Source organism: Chionomys nivalis, chromosome 7 (genome assembly GCF_950005125.1).
Source record: "Chionomys nivalis chromosome 7, mChiNiv1.1, whole genome shotgun sequence".
Lineage (NCBI taxonomy): Eukaryota > Metazoa > Chordata > Mammalia > Rodentia > Cricetidae > Chionomys > Chionomys nivalis.
This window is the reverse complement of record NC_080092.1, coordinates 42,635,287-42,662,806: the sequence shown is the minus strand read 5'-3', so window position 1 is coordinate 42,662,806 and position 27,520 is coordinate 42,635,287. Positions and strand designations below refer to the sequence as shown.

General features: G+C 47.2%; 1 protein-coding gene and 1 pseudogene across 7 annotated transcripts; one reads left to right on the top strand and one right to left on the bottom strand.

Moving 5' to 3' along the window:
• Window positions 1-820: 820 nt before the first annotated feature.
• Dhrs7b (dehydrogenase/reductase 7B) lies at window positions 821-25,376 on the bottom strand. Of its 7 annotated transcripts, none has more exons than XM_057776361.1 (7): window positions 25,267-25,376; window positions 15,599-15,777; window positions 12,156-12,265; window positions 9,361-9,577; window positions 8,852-8,944; window positions 5,886-6,038; window positions 821-4,141 (listed from the first exon to the last, which is right to left on the bottom strand). In XM_057776361.1, exons 1-7 carry the CDS (start codon window positions 25,284-25,286, stop codon window positions 3,936-3,938), a joined length of 978 nt encoding a protein of 325 aa, XP_057632344.1. In that variant the 5' UTR covers window positions 25,287-25,376; the 3' UTR covers window positions 821-3,935. The 7 variants fall into 7 exon arrangements, with proteins under 7 accessions (XP_057632344.1, XP_057632346.1, XP_057632348.1 ...); XM_057776363.1 differs by lacking the exon at window positions 25,267-25,376 and adding an exon at window positions 24,966-25,216; XM_057776365.1 differs by lacking the exon at window positions 25,267-25,376 and adding an exon at window positions 24,514-24,774.
• LOC130878577 (40S ribosomal protein S3-like) lies at window positions 24,073-25,169 on the top strand (annotated as a pseudogene).
• Window positions 25,377-27,520: the final 2,144 nt, after the last annotated feature.

Genomic DNA, 27,520 nt, shown 5'->3' with positions numbered 1-27,520 from the left:
TTGTAGCTTCATGCTACCAGGGACTAGGCTGCAGCCCTGGTACAGTTGGCTGCTGGCATCCTCCCTGGCAGGAGGGTGGATGGCACCTGTGGAAGATGGGAGGCCACCTATGATCTGTATCCATGTTTCATCCATAGTTCTTGGGCCATTCAGGACAATGTGTGAGCCAGGGTAAATAAGCCACAGATCTAATCGTCCACTCAACTTCCTCCTCCCAGGGAATTTGAAAGCCTCCAACACTGACCCTAGCTATCTGCAGCCATTTTAATCACCTATCAGGGTTGAGAGAGCAGCACAAGGCACTGGAGAGACGGCTGAGAAGTTAAGGGTACTGGCTGTTCTTCCAGAGGATCCATGCCATTCCTAGCACCACATGGCAGCTTAAAACCCGGCAGTAACTCCAGTCCCAGAAAATCTGATGTACCATCTCTGGCTGCCACAGGCAGCAGGCATTGCACATGGTACATAGATATATACATGCAGACAAAACACCCATACAGCTCAACAATAAGAGGCAAATTAAACAGGAAAGGAGGAAAGTATCCTTGTCTGCAAATTCGGCTTCTACGTGACTCTAAAGACACCACCAGAAAAGTAACTGAAAAGCATCCTCGGTATAAGAGGTTAAAAACCTCTACAAAGAACATTAAAATATTCGAGAAAGAAACTGACTGTGGGATGGTGGTGAACACCTTTAAGCCCAGCACTAAGGAGGTAGAGGCAAGTGGATCTTTGAGAGTCCAAGGCCGCCTGGTCTACAACTGTTCCACAGTCTGTCTTGGGAAAAAAAAAGTGAAGACAGTAAACGAGGAAAGGACCTCCATTTTTATTTATTTGTTTGTCTTTTTCAAGACAAGGTTTCTCTAGTTTTGGTGCCTGTCCTAGAACTAGCTCTTGTAGACCAGGCTGGCCTCGAACTCAGAGATCTGCCTGCCTCTGCCTCCGCCTCCCGAGTGCTGGAATTAAAGGTGTGCACCACCACCGCCCAGCTAGGATCTTCATTCTTAATGGGCTAGGAGAATTAATGTAAAAATGACTGTTTGGGGTTATGGATGTAATTCAGTTTGTAAATGACTGCCTAGCATGCATGAGGCCCCTAGGTCTGATCTTAACCATTCCATAAATTGGCATAGTGACACATGCATAGAAACTTGAGAAGGAAGGGTAGGAGGATTGGAAGTTAAAAGCCACCAGGCAGTGGTGAACCTTTAATCCCAGCACTCGGGAGGCAGAGGCAGGTGGATCTCTGTGAGTTCAAGGCCAGCCTGGTCTACCACAGCTAATTCCAGGACAGGGTCTAAGACTACAGAGAAACCTTGTCCTGAAAAGGGGGGAGTTAAAAGCCATCCTTACCACAGTGAGACAGTGAGTCTGAGGCCAGACTGAGATACAGTCTGGGAGGGAAGGAAGGAAACTGGCCACCGTATCAAATGATAGCTACAGAGTCAATGCAATTGCACTAAAATAAAAACTAGAAAAACTAACCTTGGAAGCACAGAGAGAGAGAGAACCCAGATAGCCAAAGTAATCTTTAAAAAAGTAAATGTGGGGGGCTGGAGAAATGGCTCAGCGGTTAAGAGCACTGACTGCTCTTCCAGAGGACCCAGGTTCAATTCCCAGCACCCACATGGCAGCTCACAACTGTCTGAAAATGCAGTTCCACGAGATCTGACACCTTCACATCAATGCGCATAAAATGAAGTTAAATAGTTAAGGGCTGGAGCGATGGCTCAGAGGTTAAGAGCATTGCCTGCTCTTCCAAAGGTTCTGAGTTCAATTCCCAGCAACCACATGGTGGCTCGCAACCATATGTAATGAGGTCTGGTGCTCTCTTCTGGCTGCAGGTATGCACACAGAATATTGTATACACAATAAATAAATAAATACAAAAAAATAAAAAGTTAAAAAATTATTTTAAAAAAGTAAATGTGGGCAGTTAACACCATAAATGACTTCAGTATACACTGTTCTGCCTGCACACCAGAAGAGGGCGCCAGATCTCATTATAGATGGTTGTGAGCCACCATGTGGTTGCTGAGAATTGAACTCAAGACTCTGGAAGAACAGCCAGTGCTCTTAACCTCTGAGCCATCGCTCCAGTCCCCCGACTTAAAGTTATATTACAGAGTCATAGTAACAAAAACGGCACAGTATTGGCATTGAACACAGACATAGATTAATGGAACAAAATAAAAGACACAGATTAAAAACCATTTTTTACGAAGATGTCAAAAATGTACAAATGGTGCTTTGAGGCCTGAGCATCCACATGGTCAAGAATGAAACCAGATTTTCATCTCACCCTGCACAAGTCAATTCCAAATGAGATACTTCCATGTAAGATGCGGAACTCAAACTGTTAAGAAAAAGTGGGGGGGGGACGACAAAACAGCAAATGCACTGGGCAGTGGTGGTGCCACCTTTAATCCCAGCACTCGGGAGGCAGAGGCAGGTGGATCTCTGGGTTCAAGGCCAACTTGGTCTACAGAGGGAGTTCCAGGACAGCCAGGGGCTATATAGAGACCCCATCTCAAAAGATCAGGAAAAAAATCAGCAAATGCTGACTTGGGTGTAGATAAAAGGGGACCCTCATGCACTGCTGAATAGAATCTAAACTACTGTGACCTCACAGAAACCAGTATGAATGTTTCTCATAACACCATAGATCTGGCCAGGTAGTGGTAGTGGCATGCCTTTAGTTCCAACACAGGTGGAGGCAGGTGGATCTCTGAGTTTGGGGCCAGCATGGAAGAGCTAATTCCAAGAGAGGCTCCAAAGCTACAGAGAAACCTGGTCTCAAAAAAACAAGCAAACAAAAACAACCAACACTCTAGATCTGTCACATACTATACCACTCCCTGATGTTCACCTCAAGGACGTAGTCAGTGACACCCGTCAGCAGTGTGCACTGAAGCACTGTTCACAACGGCTAAGCTATGCCACCAGCCTAGGTCTCCAGCATCAGATGCGAAACAGAGATAAGGCTTTCTTCAGCCACAAAGAATGAAGTCTTATACATTTGTGGAAAAATGAACCCAACAAGAGACAATATCATGAATTAACCAGTCTCAGAAAGTAAGTATCACATGTTTCCTAGTTTGTTGTTCCTAAATTTCATACGGCCACTTAAAATGATATGCATTAAAATAGAAGTGAAAGGGATGGGGACCTACGTTGGCTGATGGATGAGAGGGGGAGTGAGCTAAGAGCAGACCTTTATCTATTAAGTGATCTTAAAAGGCAGTTTGGCAGGCCCAGAGCTGAGTGAAGACGACAGCTTTATGTGGGAGATTTACTTTGATTTGGGGAAATGTCCAATGGACTTCCTATGATTTCAGCTGTCAGTCTCTGTAACAGGAAAAATCTCTTTCTAAACTTGGAAATGAAGTTGACCTGCTCAGTGAATCCATTTTCAATAAGTCAAAGGTGGCTGGACGGTGGTGGTGCACACCTTTAATCCCAGCACTTTGGAGGCAGAAGCAGGCTGATCTCCGAGTTTGAGGCCAGCCTTGCCTACAGAGGGAGTTCCAGGACAGCCAGGGCTACACAAGAGAAATCCTGTCTCAGAAAAAAACAGCAAACCAAAAAAACAGATATGGAGTTGGTGCAGTGAGGAGACCTAGTGCCCAAACCTCCAGAAGAACTTCTGGAATCTGGCAGGTCCAGGCCTCAGAGGACATGTGGCTCTTCTACCGAGAACTCTGACCTACTGTTCAGTCATTTATTTTATATCTGTAGGGTCCCAGCCAAACTCCACATTTTAGTTCTAACAGGCTAACCCACCCCCAGAGAGAACAGAAGTGCTTCTGTCCATCTTAGAGTGCAAGACAGCCCGTCAGGTCTCAGCCATGAATCCCTTACAGAACAATCCCAGCCCAGGAACGGGTGGTACTCAGGCTGATCAGGCTGATCCAGGCTAGCAGCTCTGACCAACATCACGAGTTCTTGGATTTCCGCTCTTTTCTGGCCCTAGAGGCCATGATTCTGAAGAAAATCCCAGGAGCCAGAGTTCTGAGATAGACGGCCAAGAATGGCAATAAGTCAGTCAAGATCACATCCTTTTTCTTCTTCCCCACGGCAGCAAGGACATCCTGGGCCACCTCTGCAGGGCTTCTGCCCTGGGCTGTGTTCTTGTCTAGAGCTACAGCAAACGGAAGGAAAGAACATGAGGATAAGTAAAAGTCATGAGGCCAGCTTCCCAGAGCCCCTCCTGGAAGTAGACGATTACACTGAGAAAATGAACTGTTTATGGTTCAAAGCAGGTAAATGGGGGCTGCAGAGATACAGACAGGATGGCAGATGGTATACCAGTTAGTGTGTGGTACCGACTAACTAGAGAGTGTGCCTGCTTGGTGGTCTCTGACAGATGCCAAAAGCCAGCATAGATAGGACTCAGAGCGGACCCCACCCCACATCTCAAGATCGCCAGGACTGGAGAGAGGTGGCTCAGCAGCTAAGAGCACTGGTTGCTCTTCCAGAGGTCCTGAGTTCAATTTCCAGCAACCATATAGTGGCTCACAACATCTATAACAGGATCTGATTCCCTCTTCTGGCCTGCATGAAGACAAAGCATTCGTATACATATAAATACAAAAACCAGAGAGAGAGAGAGAGATCAGGCTTGGTGGCAGTGTTACCCATGAGCCATTTAATGGCCTGAGAGCTTTCTTGATCTTGGATATTCTGCATTTGGGCAAAAGCAGTGACTAGGGGACGGTATATTATCTGCTCTGCCCTGGCTGGTTCACAAGGCTGTCAGCAGGAGAGGAGATAAATGGTAGAGACCATCTGACCCCATGTGCACCCCTGCGCACTGAGACGAGAATAAACAGCTGTCCCAGTTCCCAGTGGCATGCAAGGGCTGGAGGAGGAACAGCTGGGACAGTTAGGCGGGTGTAGGGTAACAGCATCTAATGTTCCTTCTTTGCTGGTGACTCATCCATCTTACTAGCGGAGCAGAACCGGTTGACAGACACAGAAGAGGCCATTAGCACACGCCACCCAGAACCCGAGCTCCCACAGGGATCTGTCCTCCTGTGTGCTCACCACAGGAGAATGGGAAATTGAGAACAGCTTGAGCTGAATTTCCTAGGATGAACAGGTTTGTAGCTGTCTGGCTCCTACCACTGTGGCTTTCTGTGAGGAGACTGCTGTGTGTGGCAAAGTAGCCACCCGGATTGGGGTGGTCTTGATTCAGGCCTGCTCAGATGGGTGCGAGACCCTCAGGACCTGGACAACAGCATTGTAGACCACAGAACACAGACCACAGCCTAGTGGCAGGGTTTAGTGTTAGTCTGCTAGAGAGACAGATAACAGGCCTGCTCCAAGCTCGGGAAGGCAAGGCTGGCTCTAATAGTTGACCCAAGATGGAAGGCAACTGTTCTTTGTCTGCTCCTGTATGTATAAGCAGGGGTCAGGCTGCTTAACCCATGGGCAGCAGCTGAGGTCAGCTCAGCACAGCTTCTGGCTGAGTAGGTTAGAGACTGATACTGCCCCACCTCATCCAGCCTCACCTGAACACTCTCCCTAGCCATTTCTCCAACACCCTGGGCAGGAGCTGATCCCTTTCTTCCTCTGGCCCTACCCCATTCCCCCCGCTCCTGCTAGCTCTGAGTTCAATTTACTTAGTCTTAATTATAATATTCCTTAGGCCTTGGGATCTGCAGATGAGTTAGTGTAAATTTGGTGAGGGGTTTTATGTCCCAATTCTCTACCTATGGGGGATCTTGTTCTAAAAGCTGAATTTGTGATAAGACCAAGGGGGTCTGGGTAGGGAGATGCCAGGTCCACAGCAGTCCACATCTGCAGCCAACACTCAGGCCAGCAGAGTGCTGTGTTACAGTCAGTCTGTCCCTTTTCTGATGAAGGAGAGAAACCAGACCTACCTCCGTATCTGGAGCCATCGGCAGTGACAGCATTTACAGAGAGATTGGTATAGATGTATCCAGGGCTTATTACAGTCACCTTGATGCCATCCTGCTCCATCTCAGCACGCAGACAGTCAAAGAATGCCTGGGTGGCATGCTTGGAGGCTGCATCTGTAGGTGTGGACAGAGGCAGAAAGGGTACTCGTGATTACAACACTACAGCCATGTTCATGTCCTAATTCTTTTTTTTTTTTTTTTTTTGGTTTTTCGAGACAGGGTTTCTCTGTGGCTTTGGAGCCTGTCCTGGAACTAGCTCTGTAGACCAGGCTGGTCTCGAACTCACAGAGATCCGCCTGCCTCTGCCTCCCGAGTGCTGGGATTCATGTCCTAATTCTGACAAGTCTGCTTTGTCCTGGTTCTTAGAAGAAGATACTAAAGAATCTTCTTATTTATTCTATAGGAATAAAGTGCTGCCATCCCTTCAGCATCCTTAAATATACATATGGTGGGGGGCTGGAGAGATGGCTCAGCGGTTAAGAGCACTGACTGCTCTTCCATAGGACCAGGGTTCGGTTCCCAGCACCCACATGGCAGCTCTCAACTGTCTGTGAATCCAGTTCCACAAGATCCAACATCCTCACACGGACATATATGAAAGCAAAAACACTAATGCATATACATATGGTGTATGTATGGGTATGTGTGTATACACACACCATATATATATATATATATACACACACACACACACACACACACATAAAATTTTTATTCTGTGTACACACACATTCAGCTCTGCCAAGTGGGTCTATCTAGTCCTGTGTGGGGAGGGGATTCCCCAGTGACAGACTGGACCCCACAGGAGCCTTAGCAAGCTGTTTCCAGTCTTTGTCTGCTGATGGCCCCAGGGAGCCTCCCTCATGGAGGGCTGTGCAGACTCAAGGCTGCTTCCAAATGGAGGAACCTGTTCTGCCTAGGAGACACGCCCCTCTGCTCCCCAGCAGAAGCTCCCCAGTCCAGGGTCAGGTGTTCAGGGACTCTGAGCAGAAGCCCATATTGACAGCTGGGGTCACTCCAGAGCCCCCAGGCCATGGGCTTTCAGCTATGCTTTGCACACCAAGCCCACAATACTGCCAGTTCAAGCTGGCCCCTCCGTGGGGCTGGGGATTTAGCTCAGTGGTAGGTTCACAAGGCCCTAGGTTCAGCCCTTAGCTCAAAAAAGAAAAGAAAAGGAAAGGAAAGGAAAAAAAGCTGGCCCCTCCTGTGGCACACAAGTGCCACTCCCCAACGTATGTGCTCTGCTGTGAGCTTCTCAGAAGTCTAACAGCAGAAGGGGATAAGGCCATTCTCCCACTCCACTGTTCATCACTGGGTTAACCCTACAGTATCCAGACCACTGTGTATACCTGCTGCAGTCAATGGGCAAGCAGAGAAAGCTAGTGGGAATAAGTAAGTCAAAGTAAAATGTGGAATATAACAACTCATTACATACTCTCTAAACCGCTACTCCAATTTACCCATTATAACACTGGGCCTTAGTTGCTTAGTCATTCCTGATTATGGCATTTTGGTTTTGGCTTTCTGCAGTCATCTGAGCAGCCTTAGGTAACTGTCCAATGCTGTCAGAATTAAAACAAAGACGAGACAACAGAGAAATCCTCATAGAAACATAAGGCTGCACGGTCTTCAATTACAGAGCACATCTCACTGTATCCCTGAGCCAGCCTGGGAGGCGTGTACGCGAGGATAACCGTGAGTGGCGTAGGAAGCTTAGGGTCGGAAGTTAGTGAAGGTCCGAGGACACACATGGAGAGCCAAAAGGCAGAACTGAGGTCCAGGACTTGGGAGGAAGAAAATGCTTTTCATGGTCAGCTACCCTCTATTGAGACGAGTGTTGTCACTGTGCTTCCCAAGTGCTCAGACAGCCCAGCCCCTTCTTCGCCAGGCTAGCCAGACCCCACTGGTCCTTGGAAGTGGACGGGCAAAGGCCGGCACCAAGTCAGTGTTTCCTTTCGGAGAATGACACATGGAAAAAGATAACTACAGGGTTTGTGAGATTACCTTTCAAATCTTTTAAGCAGCCCGTCCCCGCCCAAACTAGAAGCTACATTCTGTGTGTAACAGAGGACAGACAAATGAAACAACACCCGAGACTGGAGCACGTCCACTCTCGAAGGACGAAGTCAGCATGTGAACTAAGCCATCTGGGTGATTTTAATGTTGGGATGTTACCTGATGTTTCTACTTCTTAAGGCTTAATCTCTCTGTGAGCTACTAGAGATATTAATAGTCAAGAATATTCTGTCATAAATCACTACTAAGGGCCAAAGTCTGAGGTGGGGATGGGGGATTCCCCAGTGTCTATGAAAATGGCTAAATTAATTATGTCATAGCCATTACTGAATTATATCTACTTAAAAGAACCTATATGCTTATCTATCTAGTGGACTGAACAAATCAGAAATGCTATATAAAATGTGATCCCATTTTGGATGTTTCATTTTAAGTAGAAAAAAATTGGAGCCATATGCCCCAACATACTGGGTTTCAGTCCAGGGCCACTGCAGGTCTTAACAGCCTTCAGGCTGAACTGTCTCCAACTGTGAGTAAGGGTGAGCTTAGGGAAGGACACCTGCCCAAGGTCACCTAAAGGATAAGGAATAGGCTAGGATTTAGACTGGCGTCTGTGACTGCTTAAAACATTCTGGTCATTGGTGGGAGGCTTGGGAGGCTGAGGCAGGCAAATCTCTGAGTTTAAGGACAGCCTGACCTATAGCGTGAGTTCCCAGACAGCCAAGGCTAAGTAGAAAAACTGTGTCTCAAAACAAAACAAACAAAAACCCAGAAAGAACATTCTGATGAAGTTACTCATGCATCTGTAGGGTATTTCTACAATGTATGAACCTAGCTAATGAACACATCATTTTTATAATCAGAAAAAAATAAAATAAAATGCTCTGGGAAAGGAAGGCCAAAGCACTTACATGCTGATCGAAAAGGAATGCTGATCTTGCCCTGGACGCTGCTGATGGCGACGATGTGGCCTTGCTTCCTCTTGACCATGGAGGGCAGGAGTGCTGAGGGGACAGGGTGGAAAGTTCAACAGCGCCTCCTCATCACCGTGCCTGGTGCTGCTGGAGGAGACGCTGGAGTTCTCCTCGGAGAACCATACAAACAGCACAGTTCCCCGTCCTACCGGGAGCTTAACTTCTGACCTGAAGTCTGTATCTGTACATCAAAACATTGTGGGATGCAGGTACCGTGGAGCAGGAATGCAAAGCGGCACCAATGAGACCAACACTTACGTGAGGGCGCAAAGCAAATACAATGCAAATATAAACCCAGAAAAAGCAAAACACCCAGACTCTAATGACCACACCCACTGCAAGGGGCAGAATGGACAGGGACAGTGTCTCATTAAAAAGAAACCAAGCAAGATTAACAGGCATTCTAATGACTGGTGCTCACACGTCCTACCCCAAGATGCCCCTACCTTTTGTTAGTGCAACAGGGCCAAAGTAATTTATCTCCATCACCTTCCTGTCCACGTCCACTATGGTGTCACTGATGGCACCGCGGTAGCTGACCCCAGCATTGTTGATGAGGATGTCCACATAGCCAAAGCACTGGAGGATCTTAGCTGCTGCTGCAGCAATAGCCTCAGGATCTGTGAGGTCGAAGGTCACTGTGTAGGGTTTGTACGTCTGTCCCTGGCCAAATAAAAAACACAAAATGTACTTTATGAGTGGCAGCCATGTTTCTGCTTTTCAGTTTTGGGACTGCCCCATTTGGCACAAATGCTATAAAGTTGTGGCAACCCTCTTCCAAAGATGCGGCCTATGCAGTTCCAGCCTGGGATGTTCACATCTATCTGGGCAAATTTCTCCTAGATTGAAGGTGACTGCTATACTCTACAAGATGTGACCAGGGGCCCCTCTTACCTTCATCAGCCAAACTTAGAAATCCAGCCACAGGTCAGGATCATGTATGGTGTGAACATACTTGTATGGTGTGCATGTTCCTCACCGCATGAGTTACTAACAGGAGCTGCCTCTGCTGCTCCACACTGTACATTATGACACTCAACTGTCACAGGGGCCGTCCTTCCCTGGCTGTCATGTCTACTCATCTGTTTATGACATGTTATCCATGTGTTCCCGGAAGGCCCTGGGACACAGAAAGGGGGTCAGACATGGCTGCTGACCCAGTCTGAAGGGGAGGGCAGTTCACCTCTACAGTCACAAAACTGCTGCAGAGTAAGTCCCAGGTGCTAAGGATGGGGCTCAGCACGGTTCTGCACAGCTCAGCAAGAGAAGAAGTTCGGGGAGCCCATCGCCATTGGACAGCTGTCCTAGCGGAAACCCTGTGAAGTGACCTGAAGCTCCAGGTACCTGAATGTAACTACCAAGGGAATGCTGTCCGGCAAGTCACAGCTACCAGGGGTGGGTTGCAGTCACCAGGTAGCTGCTGCCACCAAAACCTGGTGGGCAACTGTGGCAGACTGTATTTCTGGTGCAGCCTGGGGCACCCAGAGCGGGCAAGCAGGAACTTAGCCTCCACTCACGGCTGACCTACTGCTCGAGCCTGAGGTGCAGGGGGCTCTGTTTCCACAGCCGCCACTGAAAACAGCTGCTAGCGGACTGTGTTGGAACATCAAAATTACAAATAAATCTCCAAAAAGAATCCCCGGGAGGCTGAGATGCTAGATTTAATAACAAAGGCATTAAAGCGACTATCTCTGCAATGCTGGGAGAATGAAGGAAAACACTGGCAGCAACAGGATATAGATGAATAAAAAAGGTATTTCAATAAAGGGGAAATTACAAAAAGAAATTCTAGTCACACAGTGGTAGTGTACACCTTTAATCCCAGCACTGAGGAGGCAGAGGCAGGCGGATCTCTAAGTTTGAGGACAACCTGATCTACAGAGTGAGTTTGAGGATAGCCAGGACTACAGAGAGAAACCATGTCTTGAAAAACCCAAAAACTAAAAAAAAAATTCTAGAGCTTAAGTACAATAAGTGAAGAGGTGAATACACTAGCGTCTACAAGCAGGCGAGGAAACAAGAAATCTATGAACTCAAAACATTACCATTTAAATTAATAAATCTAAACAAAAAAAAAGCGAGATAGAGCCTACGAAATCTACAGTATTCTATCAAGCCAATGTAGGAAATGTGGAGCTCTGAGTATTTAAACATGAAATGGCCCACCAAAGACATGACTCAACGCCACCTCAGACGTTCCACACCAACCAGATTAACCAGTGACCCACAATGGGACAAAAGGTCATTAAATGTCAACAGGGAGTCTTGAGAATAACAGAAGTGACTCCTCACATGAAAGTCTTTCATAGAGCACGGCCCATGTTCACCAGAAACCCTGAAGGCTAACGAAAGCAGGCTGATTGATCTAAATTATAACAAAACACTAAGTCAGCATATAGCATAACAGCCCTTCAAAAGTGAAAGGGGGATGAAGGTATTCCCAGGTCATAAGCCCTGCCCTGCAAGGAATACAGGGGACAGCCCTAAGGGGTCTTCATGCAGTTGATAGGAAAGAGAAGCATAAAATGGACTTGGTGGGTTATTTTTGTTTGTTTGTTTGTTTGTTTATTTTGGTTTTTTTGAGACAGGGTTTTTCTGTGTAAAAGTTCTGGCTGTCCTGGAAATCACTCTGTAGGCCAGGCTGGCCTCGAACTCACTGAGATCTGCCTGACTCTGCCTCCTAAGTGCTGGTTATTAAAGGCATGCACCACCACTACCCATCTTGGTGGGTTATTTTTAGAAGGAGAGGGATGGAGTAGGGGCATTTGGGAGGAGCTGGAAGAGAGTAGGTGGCAAATAAGACTGAAATACATTGTATGCATGTGTGAATTTCTCAAAGAATAAAACCCATTATGTTAAAATGATCAGCACTGCTGGGTGGTGGCAGCACTTGGAAGACAGAGACAGACAGGTATCTGTGAGTTTGATGCCAGCTTGGTTATTTTATTGTATGCCTTCAGGCCAGAAGAGGGCACCAGATCTCATTTGTGAGCCAACACGTGGTTGCTGGGAATTGAACTCAGGACCTCTGGAAGAGCAGCCAGAGCTCTTAACCTCTGAGCCATCTTTCCAGCCCATAAGATTTTTTTTTTTTTAAATCATCACCTCTCCAGTCAACACCCTACTAGATGAGTATGCAGGGGACTAGGCAGTGGTGGCTGGCATCGGATGGCGATGTTGGGTGTAAAATGTGGACGGGTCTCAAACTTCCTTCCCCAAAGAACCCTTGCTATAGGCTCACCTGGGAGGTACGAGAACCAGCAAGTTCACTGGTGAGGGCTTCAAGGGCTTCCACATTTCGACCACAGAGCACCAGCTTTGCCCCCGCAGCATGGAAGACTCTGGCACATTCTAAGGGAAAAGAAAAGACAACTGAAATTATCTAGTGCCATTTCCCCTCCAGGCAGCTCAAAGTCACCCAGCGCTGCACAAGGACTGCTTCTCACACACTGACACGTATGTGCCGACCAGTGTGGAGCTTGGAGGTTAAGGCCCAGTGGAGGCTTCCAGCCAGAGGCGTGACATACATAATTTTTTGTTTTGTTTTTCGAGACAAGGTTTCTCTGTGTAAAAGAAGCTGTTGTGGAACTTGCTCTGTAGACCAGCTGGCCTCGAACTCACAGAGATCTGCCTGTCTCTGCCTCCAGAATGCTGGGATTAAAGGTGTGTGCCACCAACGCATGGCTGTGACATACATTTATAAGGCAGAGAAAAGCCAGGAAGGTGGACGGGTTTGTGAGTATAATGCTCAGAACTTTCCACGGTGTTCTTATGTAACCCTGTGGGCATCAACTCATTTGTTATTGATGAAGCCCAGCAAGGCTAATCAGAGTTTGAGACCTGTCCCAATAAATTCAAGCCACTTCCACAAGTAGCGCTAGCCCTCATGTTCCAGCACCAGTGCTGCTCCCCAGACCACTAATGGAACTGGCAGATACACATGGACAGTTCTTTGGAAAATCAAAGCGGAGAGGCCAGGGCCCTTTGGGAGTCCTGACCCCACAGGGTAGGTGCCTAGAAAGTGCTGGAAGAGGGAACTGGTACCTAAAGCACCTGAGAAGCCATGGAGGGTGATACTGGAGTGGAGAAGAGGTCCAGGCAGCAAATACTGTGTTGCTGTTTTTCTTTTTTTTTTTTTTTTTTGGTTTTTCGAGACAGGGTTTCTCTGTGGTTTTTGGAGCCTGTCCTGGAACTAGCTCTTGTAGACCAGGCTGGTCTCGAACTCACAGAGATCCGCCTGCCTCTGCCTCCCCAGTGCTGGGATTAAAGTTGTGCGCCACCACCGCCCGGCTCAGGCAGCAAGATTAAGTACGGGAAAGCAGAAGAATGCTTCTTGTTCCTTGTTTACCTTCCCCCAAACATGTCCTAGCTAACTCTCAGTACCCCAACATCTGCCATTTTGGACAGAGTGGAGCTCAGTGCTCCGGAGAATGGACTTGTGTTAGGTCTGTGTACAACTCGAGACTTTCTTTGCTTATAGGTTCTGTGATAGCCACCTATGTTGCAATTTATTTCTCCATTTCCCCTTCTGTAAGATATAAATAATAATACCCATTCTGTGGGCTGTCATTTTGTCTTGTTGACCGTGTCCTTTGCTTTACAGAAGCTTTTCAGTTTCAAGAGGTCCCATTTATTAATTGTTTCTCTCAGTGTCTGTGCTGCTGGGTTTATATTTAGGAAGTGGTTCCCTATGCCAATGCGTTCAAATGTACTTCCGTACTTCCCACTTTCTCTTCTGTAAGGTTCAGTGTGGCTGGCTTTATGTTGAGGTCTTTGATCCATTTGGACTTGAGTTTTGTGCATGGTGATAGATATGGGTCTATTTTCATTCTTCTACATGTTGATTTCCAGTTATGCCAGTACCACTTGTTAAATATGCTTTCTTTTTTCCATTTTATATTTTTTGCTTCTTTATCAAGGATCAGGTGTTTGAAGATGTGTGGATTGATATCCGGTCTTCTATTCAGTTCCATTGGTCCTTCTGTCTGTTCTTATGCCAATACCAGGCTGTTTTCAGTACTGTAGCTCTGTAGTAGAGTTTGAAGTCAGGGATTGTGATGCCTCCAGAAGTTCTTTTATTGCCCAGGATTGTTTTAGCTATTCCTGGGTTTTTTGTTTTTCCAAATGAAGTTGAGTGTCGTTCTTTTGAGGTCTTTGAAGAATTTTGCTGGGATTTTGATGGGTATTGCGTTGAATCTGTAGATTGCTTTTGGTTCTTCTAAAGCTGAACACGGGAATAGGAAGTCTCAGTACCAGGGAAGCAGAGGCCAGAAGACTATCACAAGTTCAAGACCAACCTGGTCTATATAGCCAATTCTTAGCCAGCTAGGGCTTTACAGTAAGACCCTGTCTCAAAAAAAAAAAAGACCCAAATTGCTCCTTCTCACTGAGATCCAAGAAGCAGCTGCTGACCCTATTTAGAGTAGCTGAGTAAGGTCAGTGGCCTGACCAATGGCATAGGGCCTTGAACAGCTGTACCCCACAATGTCTAAAGACCACCGGGCGGTGGTGGTGCATGCCTTTAATCCCAGCACTCGGGAGGTAGAGGCAGGTGAATCTCTGAGTCTGAGGCCAGCCTGGTCTACAAAGCTAGTTTCAAGACAACCAGGGCTGTTACACAGAGAAACCCTGACTCAGGGAGAAAGAAAAAAGTCTAAAGATCTAAAGGCAAACACAGGGGTCACCCTCAGACTACCAGCCATAGCATCGGGTGAACAAGTGAGCCCAAGAGCCTTCCCTAGCCCCCTGGCACACTGCAGGCCTGTCTGCTCCTGTGTGTTCCTGTAACTCCCACCTTCCATCCACACCTTTTCCCACCCTCTGCTCCCACCGATGGGGCATCTGGACGACCCCTATGACCCACACATTGTTTGAAGGGAGCTGAGATTTTAGGATTGAGCTCTGAGTCAGACCTGGGTTTGGCTCCTAGCGCTGCAGCTGGGGCTGCAGGTCCTAGCTCAGGTCACGGTGTCTGGAATCTCCACGGTGAGAGCACGGATAACTGCTGGGAACACGCTGCTGAGGCCGCACTGTACTGAGGCAAGAGTTGAGCCCAACCCCAGGGCTCCCCAATGTCCTCCTTGAAATGGCACTGGAGCCACAAGGAGCTGCTACTGGGGGACAGGGGCTGGGGAAAGAGGGCAGGCGGCCGCTCTACGTGGCAAGTGAAGTGTGTCGTAAGCCTCTGCCTGGACTGCTGGAGTCATTGACAGAGCTTCATCCAGCACATTTCCCCCAGACTCAGATGTATCGCTGAAGGGCAAGGGCACTGAGCTGGAAGGCCTGGGTTTGGAAAGCAGGGGCCTCATGGACCTGACCTCTAATCCTGCTTAGTCCCTGACTGGGAGGAGGGGAAAGCATGAAAGACAGCACCAAGCCCCAAAACCAAGGCCAGTGCGTCACCAAACCCAGGAAAAGGTAAACACACCTATCCACTGAGTTCCCCATATCTGAAGATCCCTCTGAATAAGCAGCCGAGCTGAGGGAGGCCACTGCTTCGAGCAGCAGCTTCTTGGCTCGCTCCCCCCGCCCCCCCTCGCACACACACTGAGGTTCGGGCCTTTTCCACAGCTCACACGCCCTTCTTTTCCAATTGAACCACAGAGGGCGGATCCCTTCCGCATGTCCTGTGATGCCCAGGAAGCCTGCCGATCCCACTCCTGGCATCACAGATCCGTGGCTTACCTCTGCCGAGCCCTGACGTGGCACCTGTAACCACCACCACAGCATCCCTCAGGTGAGCCCTTGAGCGGATCCGCTGTAGTACCCGGAAGAGGCTGAAAATCCCCAGGCAGCCAAACAGCAGGGGCAGGATGGTCGTCTGGGTGACCAAGTCCATGACCCTCTCCTTCAGCATGCTCTTCCTGGAAGAACCAAACCAAACCAAATCAGGGGCAACGCAGGAGAACCAGGGATTAGTCAAAGCTATGCAGCCCCCACTCCAGCCTTTCCATGTAACAGACGAGGGTGGGAGGAGACTGAGGCTCAACCCAGCGAAATTGAGAACTTGGAGAAATTTTTTTCTCACTACAATCTCAGCTCCTTGTACCAAGCAAGTGTGGAATGGCCCTGCCTGGTCTAAAATGGCCCAGGAGCTGGTCACTACCCAGATAACGGGAAGATGGGTGGGTGGGAACCCCTACTCAGGGAAGAAGAGCAGAGCTGAGCCTCTGGGACAAGGACCAGAGTCTTGGTAGGCTTGTTAGCTGCAGACCACGCTGCACACCCTCTCATGGGCCCCTCACGCCCACAACCAGCAGAGTTTCAGCTCCATTCCAGACCCACAACATGGACTGAACTACAGCTACACCAAAAGCCACAAGGGCAAAGCAACAAGAATTACCTAGAGGCTCCCACAACTTACAGACACTAAACGTGGTACAGCCACAGCAGCACAGGGCCCTGAAGACACATATTCCACCTAGCCCGGCGGGTACAATCTCACTGTCACTCCGGCTTAGGCCTCTGTCCCCTTCACTCAGGTCTGTTAACGGGTGTGATAAGGGTGTGATGAACTACCTTTGTGCATGTATGGTGCCGCTGCATGTTCATGGGGTGTAGCTGCCGGGAGAGGTGGCAGCCTCAGGCAGAGCAATCTCAGACCTCAGAAAGTCGCTTCACAGCAGAGTCTCAAAGAGACCTGGGAAACGCTCGCTCTTTCCAAATCAAAGAAACTCACTAAATAGGGTTCAATGAAGTTTAACTTTTTTACCTGCATAAGTCATAAATGAACAAAGAGAACAAAATTTGTCACATACACAAAAAAGTTTGCATCCCACATCTAAACGCATGCATCCTGACTTCCTTCATGATGTGGAGGGGTAAGCCAAATAAACCCTTTTCCTCCCCAACTTGGCTTTGGTCACGGTGTTTTATCACAGTGATGATAACCCTAAGACACGATCGTTTTTCAAATATTTAAGTAGCCATCAGCCTATTCTACACTACAGTGCATGTAATGAGTCCCCAGGCTGCTTGGGCCTTCCTGGTCTCTCTGAAATAGCTAGACGAAGATGGCCCAGAGAGTATGGGAAACCTCGCTGAAAAAAGTAGAAGGGAATTTTTGTCTTGGGCAGTCATATTCCCAGATTAAGAAATAAATCTTTCCAATAACGCAAGGTCAAAACCAAGGCTATTTCCTTTCAAAGTAGCTCATGAGAGGGCTTTAGTACATTTATAAATGAACATTTTACATCCAAATGCTTATTAGCTTCTGTTCAAGATGTAGCCAGATCATGAACCAGGAAGGCAAGGGTGACAGAATAAAAGAAGTGGGTGGTGGCGCACACCTTTAATTCCTGCATTTGGGAGGCAGAGGCAGGCGGGTCGCTGTGAGCAAATACCAGGAGAGGTTTCAAAGCTACACAGAAAAACCTATCTCAAAAAACCAAAAACCAAAACAAAACAAAAACCTGCCAGGCAGGGGTGGTGTACACCTTAAACCTAGCAATTGGGACGCAGGGGCAGGTGGAGCTCTATGAGTTTGTGGCCAGCCTGGTCTACAGAGTGAGCTCCAGGACAGCCAGGGCTACACAAAGAAACCCTGTTTCAAAAAATCACAAAGAAAAACAAGGGCTGGAGAGATAGCTCAGAGGTTAAGAGTACTGGCTGCTCTTCCAGAGGTCCTGAGTTCAATTTCCAGCAACCACATTGTGGCTCACAACCATTTGTAGTGAGATCAGATGCCCTCTTCTGTGTGCTGGTATGCGTACAGACAGAGCACTCATATACGTAAAATAAATTAATTAATTAAAAAAAGAAAGAAAGAAAGAAAGAAAGAAAGAAAGAAAGAAAGAAAGAAAGAACAAGCCAAAAACCAAAAGGCGGGGGGGGGGGGGGGGGCACAACTTACTTTGTTGAAGTTTTCCAGATAAAAACTGGCAGAAAAAAGGGATCGAGTCTTCCCAGGATTATTTGACCATAGCAGGAAACAGGGAGAGACATCAGAAGAGGAAGGCTTCCTCCACAGAAAGCACCGCACACAGACCACCCAGAAGGATGTGCAGGCCACCAGGCAGAGCGCACTCCAGTCACCGCCACTCTGAAGCACTAATGAGCCAGCCACATACACTGGCACAAGGAAGTGACAGAGCCAGGGGGCTCACAGGCTAAGGCTACCTGCTTGTACAAGAGGAGCGAATCCTAGACCTGGGTAAGCGTGCCTGGGTACCCCTTTAAGGTCTTCCTCGGGCCAGCTCTCACAGTCAGCTGCTCTCTTTCTCTTCTACCAAAAGGTATTTTGGCAATGGCTTCTAGAATACCAACTCAGATATGAAAACATGTCACCCGTGATGATATTGTTCCTTTCAGTCACTTGGGCCAAAGTTCACCATTTTATGTCAGGGATAGAGTCTGTCCGGAAGACTCCTTTTATTCTCTCATCAAATCATCAGTCAAAACGGGCAACTGTATCAGAAACTACGCACAGAAATTAAACAACAAGTCTGAAAACAACAAGACAGGACCTACGAACTCTCCAGAGCTTAGGAGGGAATCGGTCCAGGTCTGTAAGAAGGGAACCAAGCCATACTGTGCCACATTACAAGCAAACCGGGCCAAAGGGCAGACAGGGTTCCAAACGGAAGACAAGAATTTATCTAAAGAAATTGAAACTTCCTACCTATTTCCCGAAAGTCTGAACCGTGGCAGGTTAATGGCGCACACTGTAGTTCTTGAACTCAAGGCAAAAGCAGGAGGATCAGCCACCAGCTTACAGCAGAGCAGAGCCGACAGGACTTCAGGCAGAGAAGGGAAGTGGGGAGGGAGAGACACCACAACAGCCTGCCCAGTCTTCAGCCCCAGCTCTGTGAACTGCTAGCAATTAGAGAGCCCACCTGTCCTGCATCACTGCCTGAAGCTAGCGAGCCCGCCTGCTCTCTGCTCCCAGGCACCTTTGGTTTTGAATACACTGAGACTTTGGCCCGAACCCCAAGTCTCCTACTAGGTCAGGGAGTCAGTAGAGTATCTGGCCCCACACCCAGGCTCCTCCCAACTCTTGTTTCCTTCTACAGCTCTTTTTTGTTTATAAAATACACCCAGCCAATGTAGCAAGCCATCATAGTTCCTCGACGTTGGTTTTCTTCCTCTTAATATTCTTTTGTTTTGTTTTTGAGACAGGGTTTTTCGGCGTAACAGCCCTGGCTGTCCCGGAACTCTCTTTGTAGACTAGGCTGGCCTCGAACTCAGAGATTCGCCTACCTCTGCTTCCTCAGTACTAGAATTAAAGGCGTTAGTTTAGTGTTCTTTCTTTTCTCTCTATATCCTAGCATCCCGGCTGCCCTGGCGTCTCTGTGACTCCGGCTCCAGAGAGAAAAGGCTGCCCCGTTGCTTTCATGCACTTCTTTAGCCTTCTCTTCTTAGTCTCCTTTTAACCAAAACTCCGGCATCTCCACCCCATCTTTTTTCTTTTCATCTACCACTCCTCCTGTGAATACGCCCCCTCCTCTACATGGCAACCTGTTACCGATCACTGATCTCACTGTGATTTCTATTTTCTTTTTCTCTACTCATAACCACCACAACAAACATACTACACTGCTGGTGTCTCTTTACTCTAAGATAACGCTAAGGGAGAGAACGGCTGTTTCACAGACAACTGGTACTCCACTTTCATGATGGGTTACTGCTGGACCATTAAGTTCTTTATTAGGACCATCAGGTGTTTTAGACAGGCAAAGAATCACAGCTTCACAGTTAATCAAATGCAGCATAAACAAAAGTAACACCTTAAAATAATATTCTTCAACACATATACACATAAAATACTTTAAAAAACACCTGTAAATCGCTGGGTGGTAGTGCACGCCTTTAATCCCAGTACTCAGGAGGCAAAGGCACGCGGATCTATGAGTTCGAGGTCAGCCTGGTCTACAAAGTAAGTTCCAGGACACCCACGGCTATACAGAGAAACCCTGTCCCAAACCCTATCCCACCCCACCCCAAAAAAAGATGAAAAAGAAAGCATTTTCAACAAATGGTGCTGGAAAAACTGTATGTTTACATTTAGACAAATGAAACTTGATCTTCACCTCTTACCTTGCACAAAAATCAATTCCAAATGGATCAAAGACCTCAATTTAAAATTGGGTGTACACTTAAAGACATAGGCACACACGGGACTTTCTTACTTGGATTCTAGACACTCAGGCAAAAGGCCAACAAGCAGCAAGTGAGACGTAATGGAAAATCTGTTCTACAAAGGAAATTGTTCACTGTGTGAAGAGGCAGCCTACAGAATGGGAGAATGTCTTTGCCATCTATCCATCTGACAGAAGATTAGGGCCTAGAATATACAAAGAGCTTAAAAACTAAACACTGGATCCCCAGAGTTACAGTTAAGGCAGTTGTGAGCTGCCAATGAAGGTGCTAAAACTGAACTCAGAAGAGCCCTCTCTCTGGCCCCACACCCTCAAAAGTATAATCTTTTCTTTAAAAATGGAATAAAGGCACCCACTCTTTCCTAATTCATGTCTGAGAAGCAGCACCCAGCAAGACATCTCTTCTCCTCACACCAGTGCCAGTGCTTACGATCAGGGAGCAGGGAACACCTTCAGGTCAGCAGGACTTTGCTGGAACAAACTACAGTGTATTGTATTTGGGGCTGTCAGCCTGATGGCCCCACTTCTGAGGAATGCAGACCCGCATCAGTACCAGCAAACATGAGAAGCAAGGCTAGAGGGCACTTCATGCCAGTCCTGGAAAGCAAGTACACTGAACATCTCTGCTCTCCAGGAAGCACATACCCTCAGCAACCCTGCAAACAGGGTCCAAAGAGGGTTCGGCGCCAGCCGCTGCAATGTGGCCACTGGGAGGCGCCATCAAGCAGCGATCAGTAGGCAGTGCCACGCGGAGGCAGAGCACAAGGAGAAAGAGCGCCACATCGTGACCGAGCACCACATGGAGTCTGACTATTCATTACAGTCCATCGTGACCGAGCACCACATGGAGTCTGACTATTCATTACAGTCCAAACTCTCAGCTGGTGGGTCACCTTTAATCCAGGGCAGACTATGCCTACTACACACTTCAACATAGGCGAAAACTGAGATCTCAATGTGTTATATGGCACATAGAAACTACCACACTCCCTCTAAATAAAACATTCCCTCCTCCGCCAGAAAGGAACGGGAGACTCGGGAGCATTAGGAAGAGAACAGAAACTTGGATGACTCTCGAAGGCTACTCCCTACCAAGCAGTACAAACACAATTGCTGTGGTCGAGACTCTGACTAGTCGAACTGTGAAAAGAAAGATGTCCTGAGTGTCCAGCTGCCTGCAGGCTCCTCAGAGAGCTCCCAGGATGCAGTTTCAGAAGTCATGGGTAATGACTTCTGGGCCTAAAGAAGCCTTGTGTAAAATCACTGGGACTGGGCTGACAAAGACGCAGACTGCCAGAACTGCTCAGTCGCAATGACTAACGCGCCTGACCCGGAGCCACCGTGCTTTGTGACCCCTGGAGGCTAGTTACTTTTAAAAGAATGACACAAGCCAGGCAGTAGTGGTGCACACCCTGATCCCAGCACTCAGGAAGGCAAAGGCAGGAGGATCTCTGTGAGTTCAAGGACAGCCTGCTCTACAGAGTGAGTTCCAGGACAGCCAGGACTGTTACACAGAGAAACTCTACCTCCAAAAATCAAAAAAACAAAAAAGCAATATGACAGACAGACATTTTAATTAGGAATTAGGCCAGGCATCCAGACAGGAACTGCACACAGACATCAGTTTCAGAAATGGATATAAATAAAGCAAATCAACTCTAAGATGTCTGCTGGACATCTGTCCCAGACAGGACCGCTAGAGTTGACCTTCATTCAATACTCATCAAGAACTACCGAGTGCTGCCTGGTGTCAGAACGAAACAAACTGTCCTCATAGAAATGTCACAATGGTCGGAGAGATGAAAAAGATAATAAAATGTATTATTCACATATATAAGACGCTGAGCAGCTAAGGGCAAAAGTAAAGCCAGCAGAGGAATAGGAAGTGGTATTTGCTGAAAAACCTAAAGGAAGTGTCTACAAGTTCAGACTCCCTGTAACAAAGCTGTGGCTGGAAAGGCTGACCGACTGTGAGAACTTCGATGATGTGGAAAGGTTGGAATGTTGCAAGTCCAGAGCCTAAATTATCTTGGGTCATAGTAATCATTTATTCCCCATCTCGGTATGGAACCTAACGTCTTTGTGAACATGAGATAAATGCTTTGGAATGTACAAACTCCTAGCTTCCACCAACCACAAGGCTAAGAATGCTTCAGATAGCATCTGTGGCTTGGAACTGAGATTTCCCCAAGTTTATGGAACCCAACTACCAGATGTTTCCACCAATGGATTTGCAAAGCGACTGGAATTATGGTTTCCTTTGTTGTTACTGTAAAACCATGCAACTGTTACCACGCTGGATCGTATCTGGCTCCAGAATAAACTCTCTCTTATTCCCACTGTGTTTCCTGCACTGACAGCTGAAAGATAAAAATTGGATCCATACATTTTCCAGTTACTTTCTGTCCATTCAAAACACTAGGCGCCTCATATTTCTTTCCAGTTAATCAAGGATGAGAAACCAGAGCCTCATCGAGAATTTACACAACTATGGACAACAGAGGGAAGAAAGCCTGGGACAGAACAGATATATAGGAAGGGAGAGGGATTTCTCAGAAATCTGGTTGCTCCATAATGAGACTGTCAAATAAGGAGGAAAAAAAAGGAACTAAGCTATTTTCCTCTTAGATAAGCAGAGGATGTGTTATTAGCATACATGAACTTTTGTTTCTCTGCTCTTACCAAATCCCCAGTCAACCTGTAACTCAGAAAAAGATGTGAGTGAAGATCCTTTCCAATATAGCAAGTAGTTTTCCAGAGCCTGTTCTCTAATAAAAAGAAATTCCTACCTATCCTATTAATCAAAGTACTAGAATAAAAATAAATGATCCCAAACAAGCTCTAAATGTTGGAAAGGAAACACTAAGCAAGCAAAGAGGGGTTGCCCAGCTCATGAAATAAAAACTTCTAAGTCTGAAAGTTCGTGAAACTTTCAGGACTCAGCAACGCCTGTCCTGAAAGCGCTGAGCAAACAATTGGGGGGAGAGGAGACTGCTCAGCGGTGCAGCTGCCTGTCTGAGAACTGAACAGAAGCCAATAATGTACCTGCCATTCCAGGACGGACATTTCAGTAATGATGCTGCCTTTGAACTGTTTGTGTTCCTGGTCCCCAGGCTCCTGTAAGTCACCCTCATGGACTCACCGGTTTCCCAGGCCTGACGTGGATGGGATCATTCTCTTAGTCTGTCATTGCTCTTTATCTGGAATGAATAGTCACTTTTGTGTCTCCAAAAAGAGTAATTCCACCGGGGTCTGGCCTCCAGTCCTGGCCTTGTGATCTCCTGCCTTGGAGGAACTGGAACTTCAGGCATCCCCAAGTGCCTGGCACTGGGTATGAGGAGGAATCTGGCCTCCATAGTAAGCCAGTGCACAGCACTGAGATACACACTTGTTACAATCTTTCGGTCTCATTTACAATCACCAACCCAAAGACCATCTTCTTCCCTGAATGGGCACAGCTTTCACCTAGAGGCATGTGTCTAAGAGCCTGTCTCCCTCACTAGCGTGCTGCAGCTTAGCTTCTATGTCTTCTCAAACAAGGCAATACCACTGACTTGACTGTTTCAATGAGGACCATGGGCATCTGTCTATGACACCCGCCACGATGGGTACTCCAGTAGGGTCCCCTCCCCTTGATGGCCAACTCCAACTGTATCACTAGAGGGATCCCCTTCCCATCTGCTACTTCTCTAGAGTTTTCCTCCACCTCTCCAGAGTTAAAAGACAGAAAAGACCTTATAGGCATTTCCATCAAAAGTAGCATGGAGCCAGGCGATGGTGGCGCACGCCTTTAATCCCAGCACTCGGGAGGCAGAGGCAGGCAGATCTCTGTGAGTTCGAGACCAGCCTGGTCTACAAGAGCTAGTTCCAGGACAGGCTCCAAAGCCACAGAGAAACCCTGTCTCAAAAAAAAAAAAAAAAAAAAAAAAAAAAAAAAAAAAAAAACCAAACAAACAAAAAAAAAAGTAGCATGGACATGTACATTTGGGGCACAAAGACACCCACCTGGAATCTCTAGGTTACAAACTTCTGGGAAGACTGGTTGATCCAAGGGGCTGCTATGGTGTGCTAGGCTTCATTATGAAGAGTGGGGCCAAGGGCTTCCAGGTTGTGTGTAGTGTCTGGGAAGCTCCGAGGAGAGAGGGCCAAGGCCATGAAGCTTGTGGAGATCCACCCTATTAACTACTATACTGACACCACCTGCACCATGTGTTGCTCAGACAGGGTGTGCTGGACATCAAAGTAAAGATAATGCTGCCCTGGGACCTAAGAGGTAAGATCAACCAAAGAAGCCTCTGCCTGACCATCCTAGAACCTAAAGATGAGATCCTGCACACCCCACCCCCATCTCAGAACAAAAGAGTGGGAAGCCAGAGCCACCTGCCATGCCCCAGCCAGTGCCTACAGGGTCTTGGCAACTGCACCTAGAGGCTGGAAGTTGCCCTGTAAAGCCATTTAATAAAATATTGCACAAAGACAAAAATAACAAAATTAGATACCCACCTGATAGTGCAAGGTCGTGTTCGTGTGGAAAGGAATGTGTATCAACTTTCAAATCATTATACTGAAGGTTTATGATCTAAAGAGAAGTGGATGTGTACCATGTGCTGACTACCTACTACGCGCGGCGACTAGCTAAGCCCTTGCAAGAGAAATCGCATTTACACTTCACTACTGTCGTATTCCTAAAGTTTTAACTGAAGAAACGGTCGCTGAATGTTTAAGACATCTGCCCAAAGTTGCACCCGCTAAGCGGCAGACCTAGGGCTGAAAGAGCGTCGAATCTAAGAAAGTCATTCCATGGATGTTCCAGGGTCAGTATCTTGCCCGCCCTTCCGAAAACCCAGATCTTCTTCGCTAATGCTAACTCTGCCCGGGCTGGGGAGCCACGAGCCCGAGCGCTCCAGCCCGGGGTCACGCATCCACACAAGCCGCAGTAGCTGTGCGCACGCTACCTAGGCACGTTTCAGGCGCAGGTGCCCTTCGTAGACCCCGACACGCACACACGCAGACCCAGCAACCTCCGGGATAAGCACACCGGGCCAGCATTCCAGTCCCGGCGCCAGAACCCAGCTTCCTTCAAAGTGGGGCGCCGCGGGAAACCGGAAGCCATCGGGGCCCACGGCCTCCGGTATCTTGCTCCACCTCGCCCGGCCTAGGAGTCACTCGAAACGGATGCACCGCGCGCCTCAGCTATAGACAGGACACTGCCCTCATTCATTCTCATCAAGGGACTCCTACATCCCCAGCCTTTACCTAGTGAACGGAGAGATCATGGTTAATCAACTTCATCCTCCCGCCTCGGAATTGACGTAATGAAGCTGGCTCCGCCCAATCACAACGTTTGGGGAGCACATGCGCTTTGGAGATTCGCCGCGGGTAATTTAACCTTTGAGGTCTGAATGAAATCTTCCTGCTTAAGTCCTTTACCTTAAGTCTTCCGGAGGGAAATTCTGAGTAGTGACTTGGGTTCCATTGGTTTTCAGAAAAACTTGATTTACGCTGCAAAGCTGGATGTCCTTGGCATATTCCTGTTATCCCAGCTCTTGGGAGGTGGAGGGAGGAAGCTCAGGAATTTAGGGTCACCTTCGAGCTAAACTACTTGACACTTTCTCAAAAAACAAAAGTAAATGCTGCAGCTGTCAAGAGTATCGTAAAGAGCCAGTGATGGGGCTGTAGAGATGGCTCAGTGGTTAAGAACTTTGCCTGTTCTTCCAAAGATCCTGAGTTAAATTCCCAGCAAACACATGGTGGTTCACAACCATCTGTAATAAGGTCTGGTGCCCTTTTCTGGCCTGCAGGCATACAAGCAGACAGAAGACTGCAAACATAATAAACAGCGATGTGATGTTGGTACAATCCCAATACTCGGGAGGCAGGCCACCACCACCCGGCTACTTGAAGATATTTTCATAAAAGTTTATAATGTGGGCTGGAGAGATGGCTCAGAGGTTAAGAGCACTGACTGTTCTTCCAGAGGTCCTGAGTTCAATTCCCAGCAACCACATGGTGGCTCACAGCCATCTACAATGAGATCTGGCGCTCTCTTCTGGCATGCAAGCATACAAGGAAGGAATGTTGTATACATAATAAAGAAATCTTTAAAAAAAAAAAAAGTTTATAATGTGTTGTGGGTTCAAGGCTCCGAATCAACACAAGTAGGCACATGAGGTTTCTTCAAGGCAAGATTTAATACAGGTGCAGTGGTGGCGCACTCCTTTAATCACAGCACTCGGGAGGCAGAGGCAGGCAGATCTCTGAGTTCGAGGCCAGCCTGGACTACAAGAGACAGTTCCGGGACATGCCCCAAAGCTACAGAGAAACCCTGTCTCGAAAAACAAAATAACAACAGCCAAAAGGTTTAATACAGGGCAGTGCAAAACAAAACAAGAAAATTGATCAATCAGGGGCACAAAACAGACTCAGGAGCTGAACTATTGCTGCGACCAGGGCAACCTGGATAGCCGACTGGCTGGGGGCTGCCGGGATTGAGACACAGAGGCTTCTTTTCAGGTGGAAGAACAGCAACCTTTATTTTGCCCAGCAACCTTTTATACCTCTACTCCTTCTTTGGAGACCCACCAGCCAGAAAGAACACAAACATCCTTGTCAATTACAGACCACAAGGACGTTCCCCTGCCGGTCAGGGGGGAGTGAGGGCAGCTGGATCACAACAAACTATGACCCCCAAATGCCAGCTGAAGCAAGTACTTAAGCACAAAAAGTCACAAACATTAGTGCCAAGCTACGGTTACAATTTTTCACCAATCAGAATTCAAAGATTAGAGGCTTTCCTTAAGTGTTTCATCTTTGTCAGCTGACAGACAATGCAAGTTTTTCAGTCCAACCAATCAGATTCATTTGTTCTTTTTGTTGTTAGGACACATCATCATGTTTCTAGAGAACAAAGAGTATGTAACGGGTTATTTCTGCTGTTGAAGGGGGGACTGGTTAGTCATCGGGGAGTCCTTGGCTCCCCCAGGGTTGGGAAACTTGAACTTTGTTTTCCCCTGCAAGCAAAATGAGACAGGACTCAGGGCAAAATGCTTTTGCCTGTTGCCAACAAATGTGCTTTGAGTATATTCCCCTCCATTCTCTGTACCCTGCCCTTCCTTATCTCCCCATCACAATGCAATTAACTGTGTATGTCTTTCCACAGCTATCATTCTAATTAATAAATTATGTTTAAATTAAAATCCTTACAATTATCCACAAAATCTGGAAATGTAGTAGAATACTTATGTTGATATTGTTTGTTTTATTAGTTTTATTTTGAGAGATAGGATTTTCCAAGTTGCCTAGGCTGTACTTAGTGAACTCAAGCCATCCTCCTGCCTCAGCCTCCTGAATAGTTGGAAATAGATAGATAGATAGATAGATAGATAGATAGATAGATAGATAAGATAGAGATACTTTATATATAATATTACACACACATATGTCTATATCACCATGAGCACTTGGAAAAATTTATTTTCAAATATATGTTAGCTACATTTTCAAATATGTT

Coding starts and splice junctions, on each gene's coding strand:
- Dhrs7b (XM_057776361.1), bottom strand. CDS start 25,286: ATGATCTCTCCGTTCACTAG. Junction 15,778..25,266: donor ATGATCTCTCCGTTCACTAG/GTAAAGGCTGGG, acceptor TGGTTCTTCCAG/GAAGAGCATGCTGAAGGAGA. Junction 4,142..5,885: donor CGATGGCTCCAGATACGGAG/GTAGGTCTGGTT, acceptor CGTTTGCTGTAG/CTCTAGACAAGAACACAGCC.